This window comes from Marmota monax, unplaced genomic scaffold (assembly GCF_021218885.2).
Source record: "Marmota monax isolate L192 unplaced genomic scaffold, Marmota_monax_Labrador192_F-V1.1 WCK01_AAM20220418_F8-fsc00031, whole genome shotgun sequence".
NCBI classification, from domain to species: Eukaryota; Metazoa; Chordata; class Mammalia; order Rodentia; family Sciuridae; genus Marmota; species Marmota monax.
In genome coordinates this window covers 4,316,045-4,334,987 of record NW_026695197.1, presented here as the reverse complement: position 1 = coordinate 4,334,987, position 18,943 = coordinate 4,316,045, and the positions used below count along the sequence as shown (strand labels likewise).

Here is an 18,943-nt window from a genome sequence, read left to right as displayed (position 1 = left end):
GGAAGCAAAAATGCTTTGTGACTCCCTTAAAAGACTACAATGATTTTAAGAGACTGTAAAAGGAAAAAAAATGTATTTGTTATCTGTCATATCACATGTGTTACAATGTGTATAATTTTGACCTTCACATTTTCAAAGGAACTGAGATAGTCTAAAGTGTACTAAAAGGCAGTGACCAGGATAGTGAGGAAAATTTAAGCTTTTTCAGAGAGAAATATGAGTTTTCAACATGGAGAAGAGGATATTTGGCAAGTATCTCCAACATTTGAATTTCTGCATGCTTCTCTGGGGAAGACATAGGTAGGTTATTCAGCCCAGCACATGGAGAAAAAAAAATCGAATTCAACTATCCAACGACCTTCAATAATAGAGTAAAAAACTAAGATCCATTTCATTATAAACTTCAAAACTCTATTATCTTTAATAATAGAGTATAAGACTAAGGTTTTGAAAAACTAAGGTTCATTTCATTATAAACTTGTCTACATAGATAAAGACTACTACTTATAAATTCTTAGCAGAATTTCTACATTACACAGAGAAATGGAAAAAGTTAGTGAGTGGCTCCAGGTCCAGCAATGTGTTAGAATCAACTGGAAGTTTGTGGGACAATTTTAAAGCCTCATCCCACTGAATCATAATCTTTCAGCATTGGAAACTGACAATCTATCAAGAACTTTAAAATTTTAATCCCCTTAGATGACTCTAGTGAACTGCCAAAGTTGGACAACACTGAACTAGAGTACCACAATTTTTTCCCTCTAACTCTGTGATTTGATAATTCTTACAGCATTGTGAAAGAACTTCATCTATAAATGAATGAGAATTATCTGTAGTCTGTAAAGTGAATATGGTCTAACCCCGCAGAGGTAGCTCTAAAGTGCCTGCTAACCAGTTGATTTCTTAAGTAGATTAAAATTCCTTCTTGCAATCTAGTGAATGAAAACTTTCTTCATGTATCATGGAAAGGATAACTTTATCTGGCCTGTTTCCCAACTATTAAGGTTCCAAATCACTGAAATATAAATAAATGAGATTTTACCATATCTAAACACCAGTATGATGAAAAATTTGTTTACACCGGGAGGTTTTAGGTCATCCTTCAATCATTCATCCCCGGAACCAAAGTAGGTATGCTCCTGAGCATACATGCACACATGCGCACAGATACCCAAATGTGACACTTGGTAAATGTTGGGCAATTACTGAGATGGAACAAAGGAGACCTTCAAATTCCATCGCCATTTTAACCTTATATTTTTGGATCTAAAAAATCTAAGAACTCAAGTCAAAGGCATACAAATAATATTACTGATCATGCTGTACTCAGCTTCATGTTTAAATTTCTCTAATTTCTTATCTTCTAAATACATTACTTTGGTCCCAGTGGTGCTAAAATGAGGAATGAGAGCAATATTTTTAAAGTAATAAAAAGCTATGAAAAGTACATATTAATTTTGACTAAATTGATTCCCTATATAAAGAGCATATGTTGCCCTATGAAGGAGCTCTAATTATGGCAAGAAGGCTACATTTGTAGATTTTGCCTAATCTAAAATTAAACCTGTAAAGCTTTGCTGGAATTATATAAGAAAAGAATAATGGAAACCCCCTTCAACACAGTTAGATTTTCTTAATTTTATTTTTTCAATTCACGTGCTATTGTTTCACGGTATGTTCAGATTGAAGTTCACACATAGCAAATAAATGGCATGATAATCAGAGGTTCGATATCCAATACACATTCATTATTATCTGTCATTATTGTCATTGTCGCTATTATAATTGTGCATGGTAAAAAGAATGAAAGCTTTTCCACGGGAATTATTCACGTGTATTACTTTCTAGGAGTAATTGAATAGTTGACGTTGCATTTTTGTCAAAGTAAAATATGGGATGGTTTTTCTCATTTGTATTTTTCTTCAGCAAGAAGAAATGTGGAATAATCTCTGTTAGGTTCCTTTTTCTTTGGATCCAGGGTCTCATAGTTTCATGCAATGCTAAAATGTATGTGTTTTAAATGACAACTATGGGAACTTTCTCACTCCTCTGTAAAATGACCTGCCACGTTACGGGCTGTTTTGAGAGTCAGTAGGGAAAATGGCAAGAAAACCTCTCAAGTGTGTTTCGCTGTCTATGTGTTCTTCCTTCTGTATCACGAACTTCCCACAAGCTTTGTCCTATTTGGGGTTTCTGTGTGGTTCACCCTCACACAATACAGCTTGAAGCTTTATTTAGAATTAAATAATATAAATGCTGGTTTGGACAATTGTGTAACACAGGCTTTTGAGACAAAAGACTCCAAGTAAAATGCCATAACAAATTGGATGATGATACAATACTGCAAAAAATTTGGGCTGTGTCTTTAGTCACTAAGAAGGCCATACATAATGCACTCGAAGCACGGACCCTTCACAGAAAACACAACCCATGAGGGTAGGTGGGAGTTCCTTTTCTTCCATAAAATCTACCACATTCCCTGCAGAGACCCACATGGTTTAGGGATTTGTTTTAGTTATGTGGGGTCTTGCTGTGCTGCTAGGCTAGCCAGCCTGGTAGCATTATGTCATTGCTACCAGGGAGGAGGTGTTTACCTTTGACAAACTATACAGTGGCTTATGTGTTGAAGGCCTCAGGCCAGTTTGCAGAGGACAGATGGAAATGGCTGGCTTTTTAGGCAGAGAGGGCAAAGACTCGAGATCCTCTTCTCATCCACAAACAAGGGCAGCAAATCACGAGTGAGATTGGTCCAAGGAAGCCAGTTTTATCAACTACTGATACAAACTTATAAACATACTTGAGCCACGTGCTTACGTCCTTGTCATTCATCGAGTACATTTTGAAGCAGTACATTTATTTATGAATTAAAACAGATACTATTATGATGTTTCTGTCATGATCAGTACTTCAGTAAGTCCTTTTCTCTGTGTCTATCCTGCCCATCTTGGTCTTCTACCTCCTATCTGCATTCTGGCCACATGTACACATGTGGTGTCAGGCAGTTGCAGAATCATGACTTCAGGTGAACAGGTCCGTCTACACATGATAACTTACTGCACCTAAAAGGACTGTTTGCTTTCACTTTGACTTGTCTTACAAAGCAGTTGATTATTTGGACTAAAAATGATAACAAAAGAAACAGCTATATATCAGTCCTATGAGCATGCATTTATGAAATTATATGGCACATGAATTACATGTGTATTGTTTCTACCCAGTCACCAAAATTCTCATTGGAGAATTTGCTGTTTTACTGTTTTTGGAGTCTTTGCTGTTTTACTGTTTTTGTTTGCCAACCAGCAGTCTATAGGGCATATGGATGTAGGTCAAGGACACATTAAATTCAAAAAAGTTGGGTTGGTTGGTTAGTTCATTTGCTTGTTTTTCTTTACACTCAACTATATCCACAGAGTGGCAAAATTAACATTGTAAGCTCCTATTGCATTAGTCATTCTTCTTTAAGTACAGCTCCCTCTATCGATGAGTCTGGAACATAGGAGTTTGTCCAGAAGATATTTTCCTAGTGAGACATACACAAAGCATTCAGTGGCACCAGAGTTTCATTATAGGAATTCTCTAGTTCCCTTTCTTCATATGGAAATGTCATTAACTGTATTAAGTTAACTCTCTGAATGTTAGGTTCTTAACCAACAAACAGTGCTTCTCCACGGGGCCTATTTCGCCAAGCATCCTTGAATCGGAAGGGGCTGAATAGGTAATAATAGATTCAGAGCCACACTATGGGTTGTGATCATATGTAAGAGGAACCCTTTTGTATTTATTGACTTTTTCCTTCAATCATGGTCGTTCTGTTTCTCCTACCACCACCTTGAGCCTTTCAGGTAAATGAAAAGTTCAATTATATGTAAAGTGACTGTTAAATCAGCAGGCCCCTTGTGGGGGTCTGGGCCTCCTCTCCCTGCTTCAGTGGCACGTGTGCTCAATCCATTACTATTCCTGAGGGTTGTACATCCATCAGGTCGCCTCGCTGGCCAGGGTGCATCTTATAGCTTTTACTGCATATGAGACATTGCAGGCCTGTTCTCAGGAACTGCCAGGCAGACTGGGAATCACAGTCACGGTTAATAGCAGCGAATTGCCAGCTCTTGATGGGTGGGTAGTCACTCCTTTCAGTGGTTGCCCCCTGGGGGAGAAGGTAGAAAAACAGAGGGAGGGAATTAGAGTGACTTTGCACAGTTGAGCAGGTTCATGCCGCTGGATCAGTGGCAAGCATTGGCAGGGCTCCACTCAGGGGAGGCTCACAGCAACATCACAGTCTCATTTTTACCAATTGGAGCTTCTGTATCGCCAGTGGTGCACAGGGGGAGAGCAGAGGGGAGGGCGAGCTGGGAGTGGGGGAGAGGGGATGGAGGCAGAAGTCTAAGCTAAATTAAACAAATGGGGGAAAAAAAAGTTCATGTTCAAACTGGTTAACCCATCCTAGTTAGCCCTGTGCTACTAATTGTACCAGACTGGTTTTGGAAGTTGCCTGAGTGATTAAAGAGTTGGCTCACAAACTCTCTGCATAACCTTAATTTTTTCAAGGTTCTTTGAGTGGAGAATGGCTTATAATAATGATTTTGACTAATACGATTTTTGACATGCAACTTTAATGCTTAACCTTAGTACCACTCCAGAGCATTCCATGTGTACTCAGCTGTAAAGAGTGATGATTTAAAGGGATAATATAAGAAAAAGGTCGTTCTAGAATGAACCTCTAACAAATTGCATAAAGGGAGCTTATTATTCCATGAGTATAGGGATATGCAGTTCTTCTGATCATTTTTCTGCTTAGTTAAAAAAAAATGTTGAGACATGAATGGGAAAAGAAACAGGAAAAAATGAAATAGAAATCTGCAAGCAAGGAACATTCTTTTGATGGTTATGATTTCGTTGCCACTAAAAAGACTCTACAATAATGTGGTTATTCATCTCCTCTTTTGTTTTGGGTGAAGAATTCGCTCTAACAAGAAAATGCTGTTATTGGTTGGAGGGTTGCCGCCCGGACCTGACCGGCTCCCCAGCAATTTGGTTCAGTATTACGATGATGAAAAGAAGACATGGAAAATACTCACAAGTGAGTGACTTATTTATTTACTCACCTATTTATTTCAGGTTAAAGCTGTCTTGATGAATTCGAAAACATGGTTAATCAAATTAGACATTTTATTGATTTGTTACCCTGCGGAGGTTTATTTACGTATCATGGGGGATTTAGAGTAAAAGACTAAGTTAACATTGCAGAGGTGGCCAATTTGGTAGTTGAATAGGCCTAAATTAAAACTGGCCTCAAATCATTGTACTGGTTTATGTTTCTGTGTGTGTTGGAATGGGCAAGACAGGGGAAGTAGCGATCTTCCCCTAAAATTTCTTCTTTTTTTTTTTGGTTGATTGAAAAATGAAAGGTTGGTTAACAGCACTAGTAAGTTTTCTCTCCTTAAAATGGTTGCTGAGTTTACTGTTGCTGTAACTAACATTCATTTTGCTTTTTAGACATTTTTGCTCATTAATCAGTCTGTGGAACCAGGTCTTTAGAGAAATGCCCCCTCAGATGCTCCACAGCTTGGATGGACAGATATATTCATGGCCTGGCCCAGATGCATTAAATTGCACTTGCAAACTTCCAGCCAAGAGTCTCCTCCTCCCCTCCTGAAAGGGTGATTGTGTTTTACAGCAAACCTCTTGCCTTGGGCACTGAGATTTGGAACTTATTGTTATATCGGTTATGATTCCCAGTCTGACTCAGTCATGGAATCAAAAATCATCGTTTTCTTGAGTGCAGCAGGCTGTGTGCACCAGTCCCCTCGTGGGCACAGTGGCTGCACTGGTCAATAAAACTAAATTTTAACTGTCAAAATTGCCCAGAGCTGTATAGATAAAATAATAAATGAGCAATTTTGATCCATAAATCAAAGCCATGCATTTAAGACCAACAAAAGTAAAAGTCAGATTTTCTTATTGCATGTGTCTTTTAAGCAGTTAGATATTTTACCAGAGTATTTTCAAAAATAATTCCCTTTGCTCTTCCTGAAAGCCCTTTCAAATCATAGAAACAGGGCCAGAGTTTGCCCAAAAGAGCAGAAGAAGAGGTGCTAAGACTTGTGAGGTGGTGCTTGTGATAATACATTTCGGAGCTGGCTCACCCCAACCAAACCTGCAGTATCATCATCCAGGAATTGCAACAATAATGCTCCCTGACACCACTGTACTATGATTCTAGTAAAGAAGTGGTAGAATAGTAATGGTGAGATTAAGATGAAGAAAGGAAAAATAAGTTAGAGATGTCTAAAGATATTTGTTCTTCTTTGGATGAAAATACCATTAATAGTGGCTTAAACATCTGAGTGAGTGATCGAGCTGTATTTTAAAGATTCATCAGAAATGAAAACTAAAGTAAAACCAAAGAATCAATTTGAGAACACTTGATCAATAGGATCAATAGGATGATCCATGGAGACTAGGAGGAGGAGAGAAAAAAGATGAAGGTCAGAATACTCTTAGGGAGAGATAACAGAAAAAAAGGAGCATAAGGGACAGGGAGATTTTAGACCCTACTAGTAAATGACATTCATTTGCTAACCCACCTGTTTTTCCAAATATACCAACCTTCATCCAATTTGCTACTTATTTGAAGTCCTCTAGTAAGGGCAAAGAGATTGATTAACAATACCTATGCAAAGTCTTATGTTCATTTTGAACCTTGGATAGAGATAGGTTGATCATCAAACTTCTTACCCAAACTAGGAGACTTTTGAGCATGGGAAGTGGGGGTCTACTAATTAGGCCAGGTCAAGACTTACAGACTGGAATAGATGGTCACCCCATTGCCTGATTTAACTTCCTACTTGGGTATTGTAAGAGCACATGAACTCTGCATCCTGGATCAAGCCCAGATCTCTGACTTTGAGCAAGTCATAAATATATTCTGAGTCCTAATTTCTTTATTTTGTCAGTCATTGAATATTTTTTTAAACGACATTACATTTATAAATCATCTATCATGTAGCATGTACTCAATAAATTGTAGATACTTTTGCTCTTATTTTAATACCACTGCCAACATTAGCACAGGACTGTATCTTTATACCTTAGAAGCCTCAGTCAGCCCAAGCCCTTTGTGCAAAGAGAAAAAAGATAACTCTGTAATGGCAATGATGTTGCACCCAGTGCTCCAGAGGAGAGAGCCTATTATCCATAGTTTTCATAGGTCACATGTAATAATCTACAGATTAGGAAGTAAGCATAAATGGGGGTCTTGGCTCATCCGGCCAGATTTGAAATAAAAGGAAATAAATTAGTATAAATATAGAAAAGTTCTTATAATAGAAATATATTTAAAGATCTTGGAATGTATTTCTATACTTAGACAAACTCATAGCTTCGAAATAAATTTCTATTCTTATACTCTTCATCTCACTAGAACTTGAACTTCAAAAAATTGAGTTTATTTCCTGCTAGGCTGTGCCTACACAGCCCCAAGTGAAGGCTTATTTTTTTGTATTTGTTGAAAAAAAAAGGTAGGCATTTTAATCTGGATAATTTCTGTTATTGGTAGTTTGTATTTTTTTAAGTAAGGCCTTTATTTGGCCAAGTTGAAGGAAGTCAGGTAACTGACACAATTTCATACTATTTGGGCCACATAATCATAAACAAAGAAATGCTTCTCATCAAATAAGAAAATATCCAACTGCACCCAAAATCCAATCAGACGTTAGGGATTTCCAAACTTCCCACTGCCCTTCTTGCCCCAGAAGTGCTAAGCTAATTTATTAGGGAGGTAAGGATGATGGTTGAAGGTAGGAGATGGCCTGCCAGTTTGGGGTCTGTTTATTTATTGAATGAATGTCTCCATACAAACTAACAAATTAACTAACAGACACCTAACACCTGAGGTTGGGTGGCGCTTCTGAACCTTAGCCTACCGTGTCTGTTTTGCTTGAGCAAACATTTCTCAGCACCTCTGACAGACAGGTTCCTCTTTAAGAGATGCCATTCTACAAGCAGAAGCACAAGCACCTGCTTAGGGGTGCCACACTATTTACACATGTTACATAACACAGAAGAATTAAAAGGACTTTGGAAACACTACGCAAGGTGGAAACACTTCAGTAATAATACATTGAACAAGTAGAGGTAAGTGAGAAGGAAAAAGTGGTTCTGTATAACATAAAGAAAACATAATTCAAATAGTTAACCAGTCAATGGTTTGATCCCCTCAAACAGCAAAGGGACAATTATTCTCACTAAAAAAGACTGTTTTGGTGACATACTGGCACCAAGTGCATTTTAATCTTCCTTTTTAAAATAATCAGTTAATATGATGTGGTAGAATTGATGTTTAAGAATGGTGACAGAGCCCCCCCCCCCCAGCCTCTATTGGAAAAAGCCTTGAGAAATAACATGTAAAAATGACTGTAAAGCCCCTTTGTCAATGTGAAGTGTTCAGTAATCACAATAAAATTGGGCATTGTTGTTCTCTTGCCTGTTAGTAATCAAAGGGAAGTTGAGACGCACTTTGGTTCATTTTTATTTTACAGTACTGCTTTTCTTGCATTTCTCACTCCTGCATGCAGTCTGCCGTTTCGTTCTTAACTTATTAGAAAGCAATACAGGAGACATGAATAATAAAATGGTCAACACAAGAAATATACCTTCTGCACTTTGCAGGCCCTCAGTCCTCTGCTTAAAGATCACACAAAACAATCCCCATCGCCACCGTGTACCTCTAGGACAGATTTCTTACATCCCCAAATTTTTATGAAGACCACAGGTAGATGCACTCTACATTTCTCCCCATGGGATAGCACTGAAGGTCTCTTTATTCCATTTATATTCCCAGTTGATTGATGTCTTTACTGAGGGGTGAAGGTATTTTGCAGGAACTACGTTCCTTTTTTCTATGTTTCAGGTAAGAGATTTTATTTATCAGGTGCTTCTTCATTGCTTTCCTTAAGCAACGATAGAAAAAAGACTTCAAAATACTGATTTATTCTTCCAGGTGCCAATCATGGCTTCCCCTTAATCACATGACCACGAAAGCTATGGAGCTCCTTCTGATCCCTCCCACTTCCTTCTATTAGATGCAGGGGAAGTGCCTTTTGTTCCTCTTCCTTTCAGTTCATTTGCTCTACTGTTGGTGTGTTTTCCAGTCATGGTATAGTGGCTTCCTATGTTGTCTCCTGGCCCATGAAGGACACTTCACTTGATCCCATTCATGCACAAAGGGTCCTGGGGCAGATAGTTATCTTTTAGAAGAGTCACAAAGATCAGAAAGTTTGTGGACTTTTCATACATGTTTTTAAAAATATACTTCCCATAAGTGTCAAAGAAATAGTAATGAAAAAACTTCATATAAGACAATAAACTTCAGTTGTGAAAAATAAATCCAGACTTGATCATATTCAATATCTGAGCAATGGAGAATGGTTTAATTGCTGATTATTCAAGGAATAAGGGACCTAGAAGTTGACGCATTTGACTGGACTTCTTTCCGTGGTTCTTCGGTTTCTTGATTTCAGTCCACTTTTGCTCTTTGAGAATATATCGGAGGAAAGTCAAGTTAGTCAAAAGCTAATGATCATTTCTCATGGTTGTTTGTTCTCATAAAAAGTAAGTTCAATGGAAGGGTTGTACTTGTGAGATTCCTTTATTCATATTATGTGTATTACTAAGAATCCAAACCCACAAAATTATTTGATGTAACTTTTAGACAGGTAGGTAAAACTTGTAAACAGTACATTCCTCATTGCAGGAGAACCTGAAGAAACAATGAAGTACTTCCAGAATAACTCTGAAAATGCCTGGAGAGAATTTAGTCTGACTTACAGACCTCATTCCTTCATGGAACAAGCGATTATTGAATATCCACTCTGTTGGATGGAAGGGTAGAATATGAATATGACTGTCTCTCCTCTCAATCACCTAAGGAGGCAATTATAATACAGGAAGCTAAGAGATAGACAAGAAAATACCAAGGTACAATGAGAGCAAAAATGGGCCCCTAACCTAAACACAGGAGGTTAGGAAGTTCTCTTAGAAACGATTTTCTTAAACAGGGCATACCACACACCTGTAATTCCAGCTACACACAAGACTGAAACAGTGGGTGGCACCTTCAAAGCCAGCCTCTGCAATTTAGGAGATCCTGCCTCAAAACAAAAATAAAAATGTATGGGGGTGTAGTTCAGAGGCAGAGTGCTTGCCTAGCATGTGAGAAGTCCTGGGTTCAACGCCTAGCACTGAAAATAAAATGACATTTTAATTCCAAAAACAGGGATAGGAATTATCTAAGCAAAGAGGTAGATGGGAAAGCATTTTAGTAAGTCAGTCTAGTTTTGAGAATTTAAAAAAAAAGGTGAGAGAATGTAGGACCTTCTAGAACCTGACTTAAATTTGTCAATCTATAGGAAAGTCTGGGGTAGTAAATGATGGGGTTAGCCAGGAGCTGTATCTTACAAATACTCTTTCAGACAATTGTACAGATTGATTCAAAAATTAAGAATTTTAGGCTGGGGATGTAGCTCAGTGGAGGAATGCTTGCCTAGCACATGTGAGGCCCTGAGTTTGATCCCCAGGAACAGGGGGGAAAAAATTAAGAATTTTGAGTAGAGACACCCCTCTAATTTTTGTTTTCAGTGTTAGTGAAAACATAGTGATCTAAAAAATTATATACAATAACATGTAGTCTATGTCTCTTAGCCTGTAACTTTTATTTCAATTCATGGAGCAATTATTCCCATGATTCTGGATGAAAAAGAAAGGGGAAGAATTGTGTCTTGACTTTTTAAATATGTTAGCATCTAATTTTACCTTCAATGAGCTCAATTCTAATTTGAAATACATGGCTGCACATTGCTATATATCTTGAATTATTTGCCACTGTGTATTCATGCACCAGTGCATTAGTGGATTTTTCATAGATTCTTTTTTAAATATGTGTGGTGGTCACTCCAAATACTGTATTTCAACTAACTTGGGTTCCTAGAAAAACCAGTTGACTTTATTTGGCTATCTCTCATTTATTTATGGTTTATACTTCCCTTGAATATAGTAATTGCTTTCCCTCCAGAGAATGGCACATGTACAAATAATTCCAGTGCCTTCTCCACACATAAGCAGTAGTATTTGCTACTGAGTCTGGTGTGAAGGAGCTATGTGTAGAGGACTGTGTAGATTTCTCTGTGTCATTCTTAGGCAGATTTCAGAAAAAGTCTGGCAAATCATTAAATATAAGTACCTAAAGACTTAATGATCTCTTTGCCTAATCTTTTCATTTTGCACATTGATTTCATTCACTCCGAAAATATAATTGATATGTCCTATGTCACAGAGATTGTGCTAAGCACACAGAGGGTACAAAACTGAGCTAAAACAATTTCACTAGATCCTCATGGAGTTTTGAGTTTAGTAGGAGAAAACAGAATTCATCAATAATCCCAGGTAGCAATGTACCATAATGAAATGTGATAGTGCTTCAAAGGAAGGGTATGAAAGACCTAATCTAGTTAGGAGTCACCAAAGAAGTGCCATTGGAGCTGAGAATTAGAGGATGAATAAGAGATAGACATAGCCCTGGTGCAAATGTGAGATAAGATTGCTCCAGGTTGGTTAACAGTAAGCTCAAAGACCTAGCAACAGACGATGCATGGTTAAACTCCAAGAGTGAGGAGGAGAGAAGGATGAGATGTGACGAAAGCTGTTAGCAGAAACCAGCCATGTGGCAGGTTCACAGTTTTGGTTTTTTGGTTTTTTTTCTTTAAGTGACTCAAACAGAGGAAGTGTTTTATCCAGTGGTTCAGGATACTTAGTGGCTGATCGAGGAAGAAAACAACGATCCCTGTATTTCCATCAGCACACTAGTGTACCAACCCATCTGACAAACTTTGCCAGTGGTCCAAAGACTCCAAGAAATGAATGGGATTTAATCTGTGGTGACCCATTTCTCCCATAATAATCTAAATGGGTCCAGTGTTCTTGGCATAGTAACACATTCATAGAATGGAACTACTATAGGTCAAATTAAATGAATAAACCACTCTTAAAGGTCAAGAATATAATCTAAGTTTAGGGACTAAACTGAAAAAAAATGATGTATAAGCAGCAAAATTTACATCTTTGTAAATTTTTATTTACATCTTTATTGAAAAGCCATAATTCAATGCAACTTTCTTGATATTTTATCCGTGTTTTAGAAGCATCCTAGTGTGAACAAATGAAACTGTACACACAGGCACACACACAGAGTAACATCTTTAGGGACAGATAGACATAAATTGAAAAACACCTCCAGGTATTTGTTGATTGTGACTTGGGCAAGCTGCTTACTCTCTGATCTTTATTCTGCATCTGAAAATTGAAGGTAATTATATGAATCTCATAGGGTTATTGTGAGAATTAAATAATACAAATAAATCTCTAGCTTAGATATCTGGAATCCAGTTATTCCTCAATGAATTTTTATTCTATTCTAGTTAAATTTGCATACTTTTCTAACCAAGCAGAGTGAAAACTAAAAGATCAAATTGAATCTCATATTCATCTAAGGTCTCAGAAATAAGATATACTGTGATTAATGTAGTCTCTGTTTTTAGTATAAGACTGATAGGTATCAGTCAAGTGGCCTTAAAGTATGCTGTGGTAACAACTCTGAAATCTCAAGGAATTAAACTAACAAAATATTAGTTTCTCACTCATCTCCAACATAGTTGGCTGAGTACATCTGTTTCACAGAGTCATTCGAGGATCCAGGCATGTGGGGTCCATTTTGACATGTACACAGCAGGGGGGAAAAGAGCTGCAGAATTTCACACTGGGTTAAAAGTGATTTTAATCATTTCTTTTCAGTCACAAGACCATATCCCATTTCTAAGGGATTAGGAAATACAATCCTACCAAGGTTCAGGAGACAGAGATTTGGCAAACAAGGCAATGTGACTATCATAATCTGTCCTTCCAGATATCAAATACTCAGTATCCTCATTGTGCTCAGAATACCCTCAACCCTTCCCCCAAGACAACATCAGTCAGGGTCATCAGGCTCATTGTGAAGAATCTCTGGGTATTGGACAGTCATCTCAACCTTAGGCTCATGTAGGATTTGTCTTGATCTGAACCTAACAAGATGAGTTAGTTGATCTCTCACACACATAATGTGAAGTTATAGAATAGGGACAGAATTGCCAAAATGAACCCCGTGATTTTGAAAGAGGAAGGCAGTTTTGCAATCCCACCCAGTAGACATTTTGAAGAGTACCTAGGCAAGGGGTGGGCTGTGTTGCTTGACTAGGGACCACCCCAGTTCTGCTCATTATCTGTATCCTTCGTTCTGTTCGGCTTCTAGCTTCACCCTATGGAAGGTGCTTTATTTTTCTTTACCTTCCTTGGCAATATATGAATGAAGTCTTGGCAATTTCCTAAATACAGTTCACATATGTAACTGTTTAGGGGACAGCCGTGGTTTTTTTGTTTTTCAGAACTCGGGATTAAACCCAGGGAAACTTTACCACTGAGCCAAATCTCCAGCCTTTTGTGTTTGTTTGTTTGTTTGTTTGTTTTTGACACAGGATTTTTCTAAGGGGCTGAGTCTGACCTCAAACTTGGAATCCTCTTACCTCAGCCTCCAAAGTCACTGGGGTTACAGGCATAGACTGCCAACCCTGGCAACAGTGGTGGTTTTAAGTATCTAATTGTCATCCAACCCTTTTAAAGGCCGGTAGATCTTTTGGAAATTATGTCTAGAAAACAGCTGTTTTCTTATTTTTCCATCCATTCCCTGGCCAATGACCATGTTTCTTCTCTGTATTTCTTAGGTTGCTTTTTACTTGTTTTCTTGGGCCCATCTCTCTCTCTCTCTCTCTCTCTGTCTCTCTCTCTCTCTCTCTCTCTCTCTCTCTCTCTCTCTCTCTCTCTCTCTCTCACACACACACACACACACAAATAATCTTTATATATACTTGTGTGTGTATCAAGCTTTTATAGGAAAGCTCATTTTCATTCTTTTCCTTGAGTGAAAATTCCCTGGGTATCTCATCCTGAATTGAAACTTTTTCAAACTCTGTATGAAATTACTTATAGAAGCCAAAGTTTTAATTTTGTCTTTGCACTAGTTGAGTTTTAGTTTACCCTTTTTGCTCAAAATTCTCAATTTCATCTTTTATCAGGTAGGGTTGAAAAAAAGCATCCTTTCTAACAGGGTTGCACCCCACCCCCAGATTTCTGGACTCCATTTCCTTTCAATCCTCCTTACAAATGGGCAATTTTTTTAGAGATCATCTCCTCCCCCCCCCCGGCCCCCAGAACTTGCCAAGTGCTGTCTACAGCAACCATTACACTATCAACAGTCTGCTTTCCAACCTCTTCCATTGGAGGTGGAAGTTCATTAAATAACTGATTAGGCTTCCAAGTGAAGAGAAAATTGTTTCAGCAAGTGATTTTCCACACCACAGCATGCATGTCTATCTTTTTACCACCTCATACCAGTCTCTTTGTCATCAGCCACTGGATTTTTTTGGTACCAATGCCTGTATCAGGTTAAACACTCACAAAAATCTCAAAATACTAGCAACTTATTTAAGTAGAGATTGGCTTTTGTTTTTTCCCATGTCACATGTCTTCAGCAGGTTAACTGGGGATCTGTTCCATGTCTTCTTATTCTTGAACTCAGATTGATAGGCATTCCACTATCTGGCATGTCACCGTTGCCACGGCAGGGGAGAAGAAAATTTCACACTGACTCTTGAAGCTCCTGCCCTAAGTTAAAACATCATATCATCAAAAGCAAATGAATTAGCCACATCTAACTCCATAGTAGATGGGGAAAGTGATACCTCGGAAAGAAGATAATCAAACTATTTATTTAGTAGCCTGTCTGAGTCCATTTTCTGTTGTTGGCAACTGAATATTACAGACTAGCCAAATTATAAAGAGACTTATTTTAGCACATAGTCCAAAGTCAAGGTCAAGAGTCCACTCTTACCAACAGAGAATAGACCTGCTTACCATCAGAGAACAGAGTCCCAAGGCAGGGCAAGGCATCACATGGTGAGAGATGGTGCACATATGTGCTCTAGTCTCTTTTCCTTTTCTTATACAGCCACCAGTGTTCAACCCTGGGGACTCCTTCCTGATGACTTTATCAAATCCTGATTACTCAAAGGCCCCACCTCCAAACACCAATGTCAACATTAAATTTCAAAAGGGTTTTTGGAGGAGACAACCCATATTCAAACCCTAATGATTTCAACAGGGCACCCTTAGGTGCAACACATACTAGGTCCACTCTTCTTGTCACATGCAAATGTTCTCATTCCCTCAACAAAATGTTATTAGAATAGAGAGCATTCTCGGCATCTTTTTACATTTCTTGCCTTGGTATGACTTCATTGTCAGGACTGATATTTATTCTCACATGATTAGATGCCCCTGCAATAAAGGAAAAGTTTAGAAATTCATTCCCAATATTATCGAGACTGTTACTGCTTATATAGACTTACAATTCTTCTATTATTATCATTTCACATTTTGATCCCCCTCAAATAATTTAAAGATGTTTATATAGTCTTCACTACTTCTACAACTTATTGCATGTAAACCATTATACAGAATAATATATATTACTATATATAATAAAATATATATAATTCTAAATATAAATTATATAGATTCAATTATCATAGAACCAAATGGGTTTATCAGCAAGACATCATTTAAAAAAAAAAGAATGGGGCTGGGGATGTGGCTCAAGTGGTAGCGCGCTCGCCTGGCGTGTGTGCGGCCCGGGTTCGATCCTCAGCACCACATACAAACAAAGATGTTGTGTCCGCCTAAAACTAAAATAAATAAATAAATAAATATTAAAAAATAAATAAATAAATAAAAATTTTAAAAAAAATGAATGTGACTTTACAGTGACAGCAACAACAAAGGAAGATAATTCTGCCTAGTGACTATTATATGCAAATATCCAAAAAAAAAATTAAGGCAAAGTGCAAATAAACATACTGCTCTTTTCCAAAACAATGAGATGACCTATAATGTTGTTGGTAACCAAACCTACCTTTCATGAATATCCAGCTAGCTAAAATTTGGGGTTTAGTGTATAACACTCAAAATGACTGCACTACTGGGAATGGTATGATCACTCTGCGAACCACACCTTAATATTCATTAAATGCTTTTCATGGTGCAAACAGCTGTGCCTCATACAAGATACCTTCAGGGCCTGGCCACATTTAGCTGGCATTAGGATGCTTTGGTGAAAGGAGGGGGGCCGAGCTCTGTGCCTGGATGTCAAGGCAAGCTACCGCTCCTCTCAGCGTGTTCTAATTATTAATCCTCCTGACATGCCTTGTTTGGTTATTAAGTCTTAATTTATTAAAGACAAAAAATTAAGATTGAATTCCAGTTATTTAGCTAGAACAATAATCATTGTGAGTTTCAAAGACTAAAATGTTCCCATATTTTTATGTTGAGAACCGCAAAGCACTTTCAAAAAACCCTACTGCTAAGGCAATGATGTATCACTTTCACTTTCATTATATGTTTTTAATCAGAGCGTGACTTCACACTAGACAAAGCAATGCTTTATGCATGGTCTCACTTGTTTTTGCTAAAATCTTTTGACATGATTAATTTTACTTTAATGCTTTTGTCTTGTTGTAATGGTAAGGATGATGGGTATAAACCAGGCAAAAATACATGCTTTTCTATTATAATGCCTCTGAGCATTAAAAATATCTTAGATGAAAGGGAAAAAAAATCACAGGAGACTAGTCCGACTGGAATTAAATTTCTTGCTACCTGAACACAGAGTACATGAGATTTTTAAAAAAATTGATTCAGTCATTGTTTTTAGTTTTATTTTTGGTATTTTTATAGCAATTTATTCATCTGTATGATTAGATATGAAGAGGAGGAGCGAGATCGTAGCTCATGGATTTCTTGATCTCATTTGTTGCTTTGCAGCATTACCTCCTCCACGGTGTTAAGAGATCAAAATATTAACCAGTTCTAACCAATGTGTATCTTGGCTATAGCTTCTCCAGGGTGATGGCAGGCCTTGGATATGGGCTAATATTCTCAGTTGTACAGATTTGCAGTTCGAAAGAATTGCATGCAATAAATACCCTTTGTCCAATTTATAGAAAAGCAGTTACATAGAATACTTTGACAAGAAAACAATAGACCATTCAACAAGTGAGACGGATCTTGTGAGCAGCTGTCAAAAGTATCAATTCTACCATAACCACTTTTTCTTCTTCCATTAATAAATTATGGTGTCACTTATCTGTACTGCAAGAGTAGGACAGCTTCCTTTCTTCTACACAATCTGTCTGCTTGCTTTACTTGCCTCCTGGATAAATCCTATTCCAATAAAAATGTCATTCGTCACTATCCAGTAGCACTGTAGGCAGTGACCGAGGTGTTTTCTCTTCGTGCAGTTCAACATGGTAGCCAACAGCCACATGTGGCTACTGAGCACACTAGATGAGGCTAGTAGGATTGAGAAACTGAATGTCTAATTGGTTTGCATTTTAATGAATTTAAATTTAAATCACCCGCTATAGCAAGCGGCCTCCTATCAACAGCACAGCTCTAAGTAGTACAAAGAGATTTGTTCACACTTACATGGGGTGCTGCCTGCCATTCCTAGCCTGGTGGGCCAAACCTATTCCCTTGGAGGAAAGAAAAAAAAAAGAAAGGTGACACCCTACCCCTACCCCAGTGAAACACCCAAATTCAAAGAACACCCAATGAACCACGCATCACAAATGAGCCTTGTTCTAGTTACTAGATTTTCACCTTTGGGCTTCTCTTTCCACAGACTTCATCTTTGTCATCTAGTTTTCGTGGTATGTTTGTTTGCCAGGGCTGCCATAATAATCCACCAAAAATCAGATGGCTTAAAACAACAAAAAGATATTCCCTCACAGTTCTGGAGGCTAGAATCCTGAAATCAGAGTCTCGGCAAGGCCATACTCCCTCCCAAGGAGAGAAGCCCAACTTGCTTCTTTCCAGTTTCTGATGGTTCCAGGCAATTCTCAGTGTCCTGAGGCTTACAGTGTCATTGATCCAATCTCTGCATCTTCACCGGGCTCCTTCCCGGTGTCACTTCTCTGTGTCTCTGCATCTAAATCTTCTCCTCCTTTTTCTTAAAAGAACAACTATCCTTTGTTTCAGGGCCCTCCCTAACCCAGTATGACCTCATCTTTCCTTGGTTCTATCTGCAGAGACCCTATTTCCACAAATAAGACAACATTTACAGATATTGGGGTTAAGGATTTGATCTTCCTTCTTCCTTCCTTCTTTTCTCTGGGACACAATTTAATTCACTGTACATAAACAATGCCACACGTAAAGAAAAGAGCATCACGAAATTCTAGGCACTTCGCTTGCATTTATTCATCTCATTTTCACAATAGCCTTCCACAATATATACATTATAATAATAATGAAGTAATTATATAATATAAAATTATTATATACTAATAATAACATGCATAACTATCGAGTCTACTTCAGATGAAGAAATGGAGGCACAGAGACATGAAGCAATTTGCTCAAGGTCACACAGATGGCAGATGGCAGAACCCCGGTATATACCAAATAGAGTTCCAAAGTCTGTACTCATTGCTGCTTCTTATTACTCTGGTAATAGCACAGTGCATTTTATAAGAAGAGTTAGAGGTGAAGCAAGACTAGATAAGCTACTTCAGCATTTTATGCAGAATAAAACTGAATATCCTCTGCACAAACAGAATATCCTAATATTGTAAATAGGCATGTTTATGGGTTGAACCTTCCAATATCACTTTGTTTTTGTTTTGTTGATAGTTTTTACAGTGCTGAAGATTGAATTCAGGAGATCCCGCAAGCTAGGCAAGGGCTCTACCTCTGAGCTATATCCTAGTTCTCTCCTTGGTTATTAATTGAAGATTGAAGAAAG

At 37.9% G+C, this 18,943-nt stretch overlaps 1 protein-coding gene across 1 annotated transcript in view; it reads left to right on the top strand.

Annotated features, from left to right (window-relative positions):
* The window catches only part of Klhl14 (kelch like family member 14), a 96,180-nt gene that overhangs the window by 26,277 nt on the left and 50,960 nt on the right, over nucleotides 1–18,943 (top strand). Inside the window, exon 3 of the mRNA XM_046428416.2 lies at nucleotides 4,956–5,077. Coding sequence (XP_046284372.1) covers nucleotides 4,956–5,077 — 122 coding nt within the window. The remainder of the gene's footprint in view (nucleotides 1–4,955; nucleotides 5,078–18,943) is intronic.